Here is a 12,686-nt window from a genome sequence, read left to right as displayed (position 1 = left end):
CAGCTGTAAATGATACAATTAATGATGGCTGAATTCCAAATATTACAGAATCGAGCACGACAGCTCACCGTCACCATCATGGGAAATTTGGAAAGAACAGAGCCAAATTTTGATATCTGCCCGTTCTTACTGTGACAAGTCAGTTGTGTGTTGTGGGTAACGCTGATTGATCTTTTTGTTACCAAATATATTAGTTTTTTGCCCATGTCAAGTGTGTGCAAAAGAATTTGTGTCTGCAAGTGTTGTGACACACACCAGGTATGGGCTTTGGGCAGGTTATTGGTGTTGGCATCGATCTGATGAATGGTGAAGAGTCTGGGCCCTGCAGCGCCTGCAAGCAAAACACAAACAGGATCCATCAGATGTAGTTCAGCATCACCTTCTACTGTTAAGTTATTCACAAACATCCCAGTTTATAAAGTGCTGACCCTTGTCAATCTGGCCTGTTGCTAAAAACAAAATGTGACAACCCGATGACACCAAACATATACTAGTTTTCTTGGCATTTGACATCGACATTAGTATACAGCCACATGTGCTGCTATTTTTCAAACTAACAATGTGAAGAGGCTGCTATTTGTCTTAAAAGTCTTCAAACTTTAGATCCCACTTTATTTTAGAACAGCAACAGAAAACAGAATCATGTTTCAAAGGCTGTAAAAAAAAAATGCAGGACTGGATAATGCAGGGGAGAAGCTAAACTAGAAGTCGTCTCAGCTCTCTAAAGCTAGACTGAAAAAAAACAGAGCTGCAAACAGAGATTTGATGAGAGCCCAGAGAGTTGGCTTTGATACCCTGTAAAGCCTTGAAGCCCTGCAGTGGGACTCTAGATGAGCCGGTAACAAACTGCAGCAGCCGAGCCCTCCTCTCCTCGTCAAACGACTCCACGGCTTTCCAAAACCACTTGACGATGTTGCTGTCGGGGGTGCAGTGCTTCAGACGAGTGTTAGACTTCCAGTCAGAGATATCGATCTTCCCCAGGCCACACACGATCAGCTGAAGACACGGACAAACTTGTTAGTTCACGTGAACATAGTTGCCTGCGATATATGAGCGAGTAAAGTAGTAGTAAACGATGAATGAGCGACTTTGATTTCTGTTGTACCTCCAGTTCCTTCTCATCAAAGGATTTGAGCAGATGCTGCGGAATAACCTCATTGAAGCCTTTCTGCAGGGCCAGAAACTGAGCCTCGATGCCGTGAAGGAAACGCCAGTTTACATAAAGCCTGCAGAGAACACGAGAGAGCAGAGAGGGCAAAGTGTTGGTCTGGAAATACAGATTCACAATGTTGACACTGAATGAATGAATGGCAATGCTACAGTTTAGACTGCCACAGGAACGTGAAAATGTGGGACTTCCGTGGGCTCAAATTAAACTTGCGTCGGTATGTTGTTGTTGCATCCTTGTTTTTTTGTGTGTGTGTCAGTCCGTACCTGACATACTCCTTCTTGGTGTCCTCTGTCACGGAGATACTTTTCCCGTTGGGCTTAAGTTCATGTGGGATGATTTCTCCATAGGCATTGTGCTCGACACAGAATGTGTGGTCCAGGACACCAGTGATGTCGTTGTCCCTGAGCAAAACAACAGTAGTAAAAATTACAGCAACTTTAGTTTCCTTCATTGTTTGGGGTTTTGCAGAAAAATAAAAAATAAAAAGAAGAGATATCAGACTAACAGATGTATAATGTCCATGTGTTTTGTTGCTACTTTTTGCCATAAGTGCATTAATTTCTTTTGCCACCCTTTGCCTTCACATAGAGATGTGTCGTACTCCTACTGGGTTGCGTTTTCTTGAGATCAGACATTTAGCTGAATTAACACTAGAGGGTGCTGAAGTCATTGGAATTGCTTTGGTTTTTGGGAGGTCATGTGTGCACCCTCTGAGCTTTCTTTGAATTCTTTGTCTAAACATGTATTCATGTTCTTTTCTTTCCCCTGTATAAACACCACTACTGTAAGATGGGTTTTCCCATTTCAAAGCATCTGTAAAATTAGTTTTACTTACTTATTTACTTTCTTATAGGTATGTTCTATGAAAAAAAAACCTTTAAAACCTCGTATTTCCACTTGTTTTCAGAAAACTGCTTTTGTTCTTAGTGCGTTTTTAACTTTGGGCTGCAGATTATTTAGAAAACAACACGTTGCCTGGGAAAAAAAAAAAAAAAAAGGTCTTACAGAATCCAGACGAGACTGTTGTGGAGGTCGGGGTCGACAGATTCCATATCGTCCAGCGTGATCGGTTTTCCCAGCAGCTGTTTGTAGAAGGGCAGAGTGAATCCTCCGTCAATGTAGTGGCCGTGAAACACCGCCATGCCCATGATGCGCCCCACAAAGTGGAAGTACGACAGATGCTCCTGCGGATTAAACAGGGAATGTTAAAGCAAAGGACTTCTTTGACATCATACTGCCATTTTTTAAGCAGATTTAGATTGCATAGCTTTCACCACAATGTCTGTACCGAGGAAGTACACTCAGAAGAGGAAATGGGTAACTACTCCATCAAAAAAACAAAACCGATGACATATGAAGCAGAATCCAATTACCTAAATACAAGTTATAGCATTCTACATTTTAATCATAACAACAAATCTCTGACTTGTATTTTGTATCCACGTCAAATTCATGTAATATCACAAGACAGATATTAGTTTAGAGACTAAAGATGGGGAACAGATCTGTGAGAGGTTCTGAGTATAAAACTAAAGATTTCGTACTGGGTTGACAGCAGAGTCTGGGTTAATCTGCAGAGTGTAGATGTCATCTCTGGAGTACTGGAACAGGCCGTAGTAGGGGTTCAGCATCTCGTGGGACAACAGGTACAACCACTCCCTAAACACACAAACGGATTCAGTGAGAAGATGTATTTGGAATGACATGACAAACATAAATAAATATCTGATATTTAACACTACAGAATGAAATTACCTTGCAACCCCGCCATAATCCAGCCCCTCTTCCCCTCTGAATTTGATCATCAGTCTTTTCCAAAGATCTTTAGGACGCATCTTCATCACCTGCCGGTATGACTCCTACAATTCACACGTACACAGCAAATCTATTATTGTAGAGTTAATAAAAAAAGGTCCTGACAATATGCCTCCAACTGCTACATTTGTTGGATGGAAAAAGAGCAACTGTGCACCTCTGCTTGTGTATATTCAGTGTGTGAAGTTGTGTAACCTCTAGGAACCCAACATAGTTATGGGACCAACACACACATTCAGACTACAGAAATGAACCAGAACAGCCGGGACTGTCCAGCTGTGTGTGCAGCATCATGGCGCCTTGGTTTGGAGAAGTGTTGTGTTTATTTCAGCATTAACAACAGGAATTAGATAATGCATTCAGCAAAAATAGAACAGAGCTTCCTCTTTACCATCAAGGATCAGCATGTTGCGATTAAGCAAAAAACCCATCAGTATGAAGTTAATTATAAACAATACGAGCATTGGAGAATCAAAATGAAAGCATTAATTGTGGAGTTATTTTGCTATGTTTAATCAATAATGCTTGAGAACATATTCATCCCCTCCGCTTAGTAATATTTACAAAAATAAAGTAGTACGTTTCCTTTTTGCATTACGTAAGTGCCATCTCTGTCTTGTAAGAGAAGTTCAGCATTTCGAAGGCCACAATACGGTAAACAATCTCCTGCAACAGCTACAGCACTGCTGCAACTGCAAAAGCATGACAGATGTAGGCTGCACAGAGTCAGCTGGAAGATGCTATAAAACACATATTCTGAATTCTCCAAAGTTATGGAGTCGTAAGATGACGTCTCCTCGACCACGCAGCCAGCCTGCAGGAAAGAAATCATCCATTCTCCAGTCTGCTAGTGAGCAAAAATACTTGTGATCAAAAGATCACTAACAAGTGTCAGAGTGAAGAGAACAGTGGAGCCACAATGGGGAAGTCATTAAGCCTGGAACTGAAATAGTTGGTCGTTTGGGAATTTTTATATTATTAACATCATAGTAAAACTCTTAATTCTTGGCTAAATAAAATGCTTGACTATTTTTTTTGTAGCTTGTATTAGAACATAAAAAAGGGCCTCACATCTTTCAAAGGTGCTAAACTGAAGACAAAACGCGACTAAAAAAAGCTATCTTCATGATTACAACAGTGCACTTTCCTCTGTAACTAGTGTGCATTATGTGTTATATATAAAAATTAACAATATTTTAAATCATTCAATGAACACATGAAATAAAGCACAGCTGGTAGGAAATGCTGAGAAAAAGCATTTGTAAAGATAATTTTAGAACAAATGGTTGTATTTTATTTCTTTTGTTGGATCACAAAGCCCTAGTTTAGATCATACTTACAACACAATGATCACCCTCATAATTCTCTAATGGTTGGTGATTTTTCAACAGGTGACAATCTGTGCATTAAAAATGTAAGGAGACCCAGAGATGTTGCATTTATACGAGATTAAAAATGTGGCACACAGCGCGTCAACAGTCCAGCGGTAAACTTCACAGCTGGTCCCTCCATGGAAACTTCAAGTGGATCTGCAGGGCAGGTTTTCACACTTAACTTTCTCCTTCCACAGCTGTCACGTCAAAGTGAGATGAAGTCATATTTTTTTCATTGCTCAGCTTGTAGTTATGAAGTTATGTCTGGCCACAAATACTTGCCACTGCTGCCTTCGCTCCCTTCCTCACCCACCCCCATCTCCTTAGCTGCTGAAATCATCCAGAAAGAATGCCTTTGCCTCGCTAGAACAAATGATTGGGAGAGCGAGGGAAAGCGAGACAGAAGAGGAGAAGAAAAGGAACAGAGAAATTGTTTTCTGCGGCGTCGTGAAGGCCGTTCTGTTCTGCTTTTCCCTGGAAATCATAAAGCGGCTCCGAGTACTGGTTCTGTGCTGCCCCCGGCTATTTCTGGTGCACGTCGTAAATGAGGTGAAAAAATTCCAGTAAAATGCAAAGATCTGGGATTGAGGACGTTATGCTATTGTTTTCATGCATGTCAGCTCAGGATGCTTTCAATGCTGGGGGAGCAACTCTATGCACATTATACATAATCAAGGCAAAATTCTTTGTTTTTAAGCGTTCATTCGTATGCATGTGTTTGCAGCTTTGTTCAGATGTTTCCTTTTATGGGTTTAAAGCACATCAAAAACTTTAGCCGAGAGTGTCACGTTTGTTAGTATCAACTATTTATAGATGGATATTTACACTCTTGAAAACGTTTCAGACAAGTTTCAGGGGCACAACGATAAACCTCCACAGTGAATTTAAAGGAAGGCAGTGTTTATTGGTTGTTCCCAAGAGCTTAAGACCACTAAAACAAATGCAGTGGGATCGTTTTTTACCTCAAAGATCTCCTCACGGCAGACCTCGATGCGGCAGTGTCCGGCCTGGGGTTGTTGCTGAGAGAGTTCCTGCCGCAGAATCTTCAGCTTTTGCACCAGATCTCTCTTGTACTTGGGCACCGTCAGGCACTCTGCCTCTTCGGGCAACTGAGCCGGGGACAGAGCTTGCTGAGGGCCGCCAGGACCACTCTGGTCCTTCAACTGAGGTGGATGACTGGAAGGATAAAGTGGGCAGAGGGAAGATTGAAAACAAAATGGAAGGTGGGGAAAGACAAGAAAGAGCAGTTTGTCAGTGTGATCCCTCACTCACTCTAACAGTAATTCAAAATGTTTATCTTTCTTCACTGTAAATTCCACTTTGTATATCAGAGCTGATTACTACTGTGTGATTGTGGACATACTGTAATTTGTTTTGGAGGTAACACATGTACACAAAGATAGATGTAAAAGGGATACATCCTGCAGGGAATTCCCCTGCCCCTCCAACTCATATATCGTCAAACCACTGAACTGGGGAGTTTTGTAAGAAATTCCCTCTCTAGCCCTCAAGCTCCTCGCTGGTCTCAAAGCAAAGACCACTAAACAGAACCCTAAGCCCTGAGTAAATCTGATCCAGACCTGTGGACAAGCTGGGCCTTTGACCAGACATTTGGTAAATATCACCACCAGGAAAGACAGAAAGAGCGAGATAAACCCTGAGTAAGCAGAGGGACAGACACAAACACACACAGAGGAAGAAAGGGGGGAAGAAAACTTACAAAGGAGAGTGGTGTAAGAGTAGCTGGCGCCTCTGGCAAACTGAACCGGACAGATAAGTTGATGTGTTCGCTCTGCTTCCCTCCATCACACATTTCTCTCCATGTCTAAATTCAACAACTGGTTTCTAAATTCCCTCTAAATCATTACTCCAGCTGTGTCTCTGTGTCTGTCTCCATTTTTACTTCCTGTCTGAAGGCTAAAGAAGCTCAAAGTCAAGGTTGATTCCCGGTAGGTACCCCTGCCCACCACCAACCACAACTGGAACTTCCATTATCTGGTCACGGCTGCTGCCACCCTTCCTCATAATTTGACATGGGAATCTAAAAAAAATTGTGTAAACTTGTAGCCCTGTTTCCATCAACATAACATCGAAACTGCCCTTCTCTCCGTGTTGCAAATGATGTCCTGGCTGAGTTGATGTTAGTGTGGCAGCCTCGTTTCAGAGTTTTGCAGTTTTCATACCACAAGTTTAGGTGTGAGGAAGGCTGAAAACAGGGAAGCCTCCATGTAACACAGTGACCAGAGGAATTTAACTTAACTCCTGAACTTTATCCCATTGGCCATTCAAGATTTCCATATTAGATACAAAGAATTATACGCAATCTGTAGCAATCTGGGTGAAGGTGAGCCTTCTAGCTCTGACCTCCTCAAACACTCACTGTGGTGTCGGTGGTGAGATGCCTGGGTGGGCCTCGTAAAAACATAATCCATCTCTTTCTTCAGCCAGACAGCAGCTCTCATTTTTCTGAGAGGAGACGCTGAGCCAGCAGAGGACTTCTTTAAAAGAAGCTACTGTCCTCTGCTGGGAGCCAAGTGTCAAGGCTGCTGTTGGCCAAACAAAGGCAGCACACCAAGAGGCCTGAGCTGGTATATACAGGAAGGAGAGGCCTTCTAAGGTAGCAGCACACAGCCACCCACTTACTCCAACACCCGTACACTTGGGTTCTCTGGTTCAGTGGGTTGAAAAAGGGCTATCTATCTATTTGGGTTTTCCAAACTAAACGGGCGCAGTGTTTCGCCGGTCTATCCCTGTATAATCAAGTCCGCTGCTATTTATTTTATTGGCAGGCACTGGGGCTCCTAGCATGTCAAAGAAAGGGTACGACTGCAGCACGGCAGTCTTGAAAACCACTTTAGGAAGGAGGAGGGGAAGAAAAGATGCCTTAAAACAAAATGGAATGAGTTGCTTTTGGCTGGAAGACTCAAGAACCATATAATAAAGCGCAATTTCAGCGCACATTTTCTTCTGAGGGCACAGTGTAATTAAAAATACGTTTCAACATAGTACGTCGTTTCTAGATTCCAAATATAGAAAACACAAGCACAGCAAAGTTGCAGATCTTTCCTGAGCCAGAGGAGAGGAACTGTTCTCTCTGCTGTGACAAGCTGAGTGAAATATGATGATTGGAGAGAAATAAAAACTTTCAAATTCAATCTAAGAGGCACTGGATTGTACTACTGTTATTTCTAGCTACAAGGAACGGGAGGAAAAGAGGCTGCAGGAGTCGACAATTTAAGGGGCAAACGTTTGCCAGACCTGGATGACCCACACCTGAACCTGCAGAGTCATGATAGGCCGGTTCTGTGTGCTCACTGAGAGAGCAGGTACAAGAGTGCAAAGCTGCACGTTCGTGTTCGAGAAAGTCTGTTTGCTTCTTTTACACGGCAGCTGGCACAGGTGGGGTGTAATGAGTGTTGACTAAGTGTAGCGGTGTTAAAGCCACACCAACACACCCACTCTGCCCCCCACCCAGCCCAGAGAATCAAAGGGCCCTTTGAGAGTCGATCTGCCAAGTATCCGCTGGTGCCGTGCTCTTTACACTTGCCTAAAATACAGGAGAGAATAGAGAGATCGGCCAAAATATGCCACTGCTGTGTGTCTTGCAGAGAAAATGTGACCTCCAACATTCCTCCTAACTGGAAAGCTCCCACGTGTGCACATTTCTGCCTTCTAAAGCACATGAGTTGCAGAAAACCAGCAGCAGACAGACTGTGGTGGTGAGACCTACTGGTGAAAAAAATGTTGCACTTGAGGACATTTTTTTTTAGGAATAACAGATTAGCAAAATTTTACTTTAACACTGTTTGGTGTCAGTTTCTATATTTTTGGATATTACCACTTACCAACAAGAGACAGAAATTATACTGTATAGAGCATATCGGGGCAAAAAAGGCAGTTCATGCCGACTATAAAGTGCAACACATTCTGCATCTAACTAAAAAAAGAAGTCATTTGTTAAGAGTGAAGGTCTCTTTTGTATGTATTTAAGTTTTAATCCAGCCTGTCCTCTTCTACAGACTGCCTTTTAACACTTCACATACAGACAAAACATTTACGCTGCTATATATACTGTTTGTACAGCTGGCATTTACTGTACTGGTAAGTCACATGAGAGGTTTTAAAAGTACAGTCGAAAATGTCAGATATTGTAAATATACATGTGAGATTATTTGCCAACCCAATAATTTGCATTCATATTTATTTTTTACGGGATAAATATACCACACACATATATTGTACCAAATATAATCATCACTTCCCAAAACATCAATGCAATGTTGATATAAATGCCATGAAGATTTATAGCTTGGCTGGGAAAATACCTGCTGATGCCCACCGAGCCTAAATCCAGCGTCACCTAAAAATACCTTCAGCAAACACTGATGTAATTTTTCAGACATACGCTGTGCGCCGATGCAAGGGAAGAAGCTAAGTATGTGAGAGACAGTGTGGCAGACCACAGTAATGCAGCTGTGTCTGACTGTCTGACAATTCAAGGCCTTCATCAGCCAAGCTTAAAAGGCACCAGGGCTGTCTGAGTCACATTTAAATCAAGATGTGCGCTGAAGGATCAAACAGCTGATTTGTAAACCGTTGGCTCACAATGCTGTAATGCCGGATCTGTTTCAAGCATCTAATCTTGCAGACAAAACACAGGCTGTTACTACAGAGGAGGTTGAAAATGCAAAAATTAAACATCAAAAAAGGGTGCTGAAATGCGAGGGACTTCGGCAACAGCAAGGTTCTAAAATGGGTACACAGTTTTTGCTACTGGAGTGAATAATCAAGAAAAAGTTTCTCCACGTATTTTTAAACGGCTGTTTAAGGCCAAGCTGAGGTTAGGGACAATTAAAATGGAGCGACGGCCTGCATTTTGCTCCAGAGCAGTAAGTCATGGGTGACCTTGGCCAGAGCAATCTCGGAGCTATGCAGACAGCAAAAAACAAGATTGAAATTTTATTTTAAAAATAACAGAGAGCAGTTAGCAACGGCTAAAATTAACTAACTGTCCACAATGCTACTTTTAAAAACCAAGGAGGAAAGCAGCCTGAACATAAGATGAAAGGCTTTGTGGAACATAGCGCTCCAGGGGTGGTGGAAAAACAACAGAGTTTACGGTTTAAAAGAGGATTTGGTGATTATGACCTTGATTACACTTCATTGCACACAGAAGGGATACCACAGATGTGCACCTGAAGTCTAGGCTTCTTTATGCAAATCAGGAGCATCAGTTGTCACTCGACATGTCTGGAAACGTCTGAAAAACTTCTCAATTGACTGCTTTTGATCCAAAATGAAGACAGATTCAGAAACAACATAGCCTACTCCTTGCCTCAAATACTTTTAGCAATACATTTTGGTGCACTGTTTTCGTAGTTTAACAGAAATTTTCCAAATTAACTTCAATGTTGTAGATAGAAATTCATGAGCAGACAGCCTACTTGTCAGTCATGTATTGTTACACTGGCCAGCCATATGCTCACAGAGCGTACAATACAGAGACAGGGCTTTGCGTACAAAAATGCCCATATGGACATGCACAGTTATACTAGTTTCTAATCTGCTTGGAATCCACTGAGATGTCTTTTTTCCATACATTCCATGCATGCATAATGCTGCTGAGCATTCACACCACTACATTTATAGCTTATGCCTCTGAAGACCAAAATTTGCGTTCACGTGGAAACTCAGCTAGAAGGGCAATAGTGCGCACACTTGGCAGTTGTGTGCATGTGTGGAATACATAGTACATGCCAATGAGCTCTTGCAGATTTGGGGAGAAGATGAAATTTACGTCAGACAGCCAAATCAAATCCTTGCATTCTGGTAACACCAGTCGTACTTGCACACTGAAAAGTGGACACCAGGACTTCAATAGAAGTGAGGGAATCATTAAATTCATCTCGCCTTTCTGCACTGTGTTTTGAAATGAGTCAACATGTTTCTTTTTACAGTCTCTCTCCTGATTTAATGAAAACAAGTCTCTCTCTCTTGCAGCTGTTAAATGTGTCAGTGATCATTTTTGTTTTTGCTGTTGACAACTGGCATATTTCATTCCCCTGATTTTACTTTGAGTCTTTCTGCCAAAAAACAAGAACATTAATAAGAAAAGGGTGCACCCCAACAGTATTGAAATAAAGGCGGCAGAGGCACAATTTCTCAGCGCTTTTCTTATATTACGAACAAGAAAGCACTCCTTGCACTCCCCCTCTATGCAGTATGCATACATTCCTTACAACCACTTTCCACTGAAAGAAATCACAACAATCTCCATGCAACTACAAAGATATCATCGAACACCAAAGTAGCAAAGTATTTTTGTTTAATCTCCATACACCAGCGCAAGGTACCATGTCCTCAGATGTTCCTGCAATCCAAACACTCTACAATCATCGTCTCCAAACTCCCTAAATGAAAATGGGTGAATGCACTGCTGCATTATATCAGGGTCCATGCAACCCTGTCAAAAAGAGCTATGCAATTGTTGAGTGAAATATTCTTAAATCCTGGTGGTAATAAAAGATGCTGCTCCCAGCAGAGAAGATGATAACTTTAACAGTTTTTGGAGCAAAGCAGAGGACAGTGGAAATGACCACAGGGTGGAGGCTACACTGGTTTGTACTCCAGAGGCCTCAGTAGATTGGAGTAAAACAAGGCTGACTTTCCAAGAAATGATCAAACGTTATGATCTCTACACATTATGTATGTAAATGTTCAATACTTGATTGTTGTCTCATCCATTTATTTGCCTCTGTGGCCTCAGTAGTTCTGTTTTTGAATGCACAGTGTATGCAGTGAGTTGGACCTCTCACTCAGTAAACAATCCAACATTATGTCTGTGTTGTTAAGACCATTTAGGCATGACCAAAGAATGTAGTGCTTCAGAGCCAAAGCCAAGAAGTGGCTAAAACTGAAGAAATTCTACACTGTGCCCTTCTACTCAGAGAGAAAAATGTAAACAAATTACTGTCATAAAACACTGTTTTTGCAAAGAACTGAAGTTACTTTTCTTGCCACTGTGACTTATTTTCACTATTACACTGAATTGGTCTTTAAGCAGAAGCAACGGTGCCAGTTTCTGCTTATGGCTGTTAAAAACAAGGACACCGGTCAAACTTAAGTCAGCAGATATTATTTGACTTGGAAATACTTCATGTTCACAGCTGGGCTGTTGTATATTTTCAACAGAATTAACAAAATAACTTCTTGAGCTCATTTACACAACATACCAGTAGACCATCAAATGTCAAAGTCTGAACTTTGCTAAAAATGTGATCTGCTTGATGTTCAACTATGCACTTTTAATTTGGCTGTGTGTGCTGTGATCATATTTACCAAAAAAAAGTGCAAGGGATGAATTTAATTCAAATGAAGTTAATATACATTTACTCTATTTTCATGCTGTTACATAAACTATAAATAGAAGACGCTTTAATTTTATCTTTCTGCATGACGTAAAGCGACATTACAAAGTCGAGCTTTTTAGCTTCGGCCTTATCAAAGTTGTAAAACTTCATCTGGACTCCCTCAAATCTCTCCTAATAAGGAGTCAGACAAGTAGTTAATGATGCTGACTGTAGCTGAGCTTCAACTCTCAACCAGAGGTTGTTCTGACACATATGGATACTATTTGACCAAATGACCAGATGTTGATTTCCCAAACATGTCTGTCGTGCCAGCCGCTGTTATTGCAGGAGGTTTTGACTAAGATTTTGTACCAAAACAGCAAAGACGGAAAAATCTCCAGAGCTCTCCGTGTTCCTCTTGTTCTAATAATTCCTGCCTCACACACTAGCAGGGGAAACATACATGGACCTCCCTGACAGCCAAAATACTTCCTAAAATCTGCTTTATGATGCTCGTTTACCTCAAAGGTTCCATCAGCATAAATCTCACTGACAATTTTACTAGTTGTAATTTTCACTGAAATTATTCACATATCCGGCCCATGTCTGAGAATATGAAAGCTTGTGGTAAGCTAGCAGCTGCTGTGCTGTTTAGTATTTCCCTACGTGGGGTCTGCTGCCTATGATCTGATCTTCAGAGCGGGCGGGCTGCCGAAACACAGCTGACGTACTGAAAGATGGACTGACAATATGTGATACAGACAGCCTGCCACGAGGAAGAGTGTGTGTGTGCTGAACTTGAATGACTCCAACATGAAAGTTAATCATGAAAAAATGTGCATATATTTACAGTGACACACAGACATTCCCCTTCGAAAAAGTATGACAGTCAACATTTTCTGTCATGATACGTGTGTGTATGTGTCTGTATGTCTGTGTTTATGTTGTGTAGCTAGGTGCTGAAACTGCTTTATACAG

The 12,686-nt window shown here is 41.5% G+C and overlaps 1 protein-coding gene across 2 annotated transcripts in view; it reads right to left on the bottom strand.

Annotated features, from left to right (window-relative positions):
- Positions 1-12,686, bottom strand: part of LOC110958763 (E3 ubiquitin-protein ligase SMURF2) — a 59,965-nt gene that overhangs the window by 3,357 nt on the left and 43,922 nt on the right. For both annotated transcript variants that reach the window (XM_022205446.2, XM_022205447.2), the window contains exons 12-19: positions 5,322-5,535; positions 2,927-3,030; positions 2,716-2,830; positions 2,177-2,355; positions 1,435-1,572; positions 1,106-1,226; positions 795-996; positions 256-331 (exon numbers count right to left, since the gene is read on the bottom strand). In XM_022205446.2, the coding sequence (XP_022061138.1) occupies positions 256-331; positions 795-996; positions 1,106-1,226; positions 1,435-1,572; positions 2,177-2,355; positions 2,716-2,830; positions 2,927-3,030; positions 5,322-5,535 (1,149 nt within the window). The remainder of the gene's footprint in view (positions 1-255; positions 332-794; positions 997-1,105; positions 1,227-1,434; positions 1,573-2,176; positions 2,356-2,715; positions 2,831-2,926; positions 3,031-5,321; positions 5,536-12,686) is intronic.

This window comes from Acanthochromis polyacanthus, chromosome 3, assembly GCF_021347895.1.
Source record: "Acanthochromis polyacanthus isolate Apoly-LR-REF ecotype Palm Island chromosome 3, KAUST_Apoly_ChrSc, whole genome shotgun sequence".
NCBI lineage: Eukaryota > Metazoa > Chordata > Actinopteri > Pomacentridae > Acanthochromis > Acanthochromis polyacanthus.
This window is presented reverse-complemented; position numbering and strand designations above follow the sequence as displayed.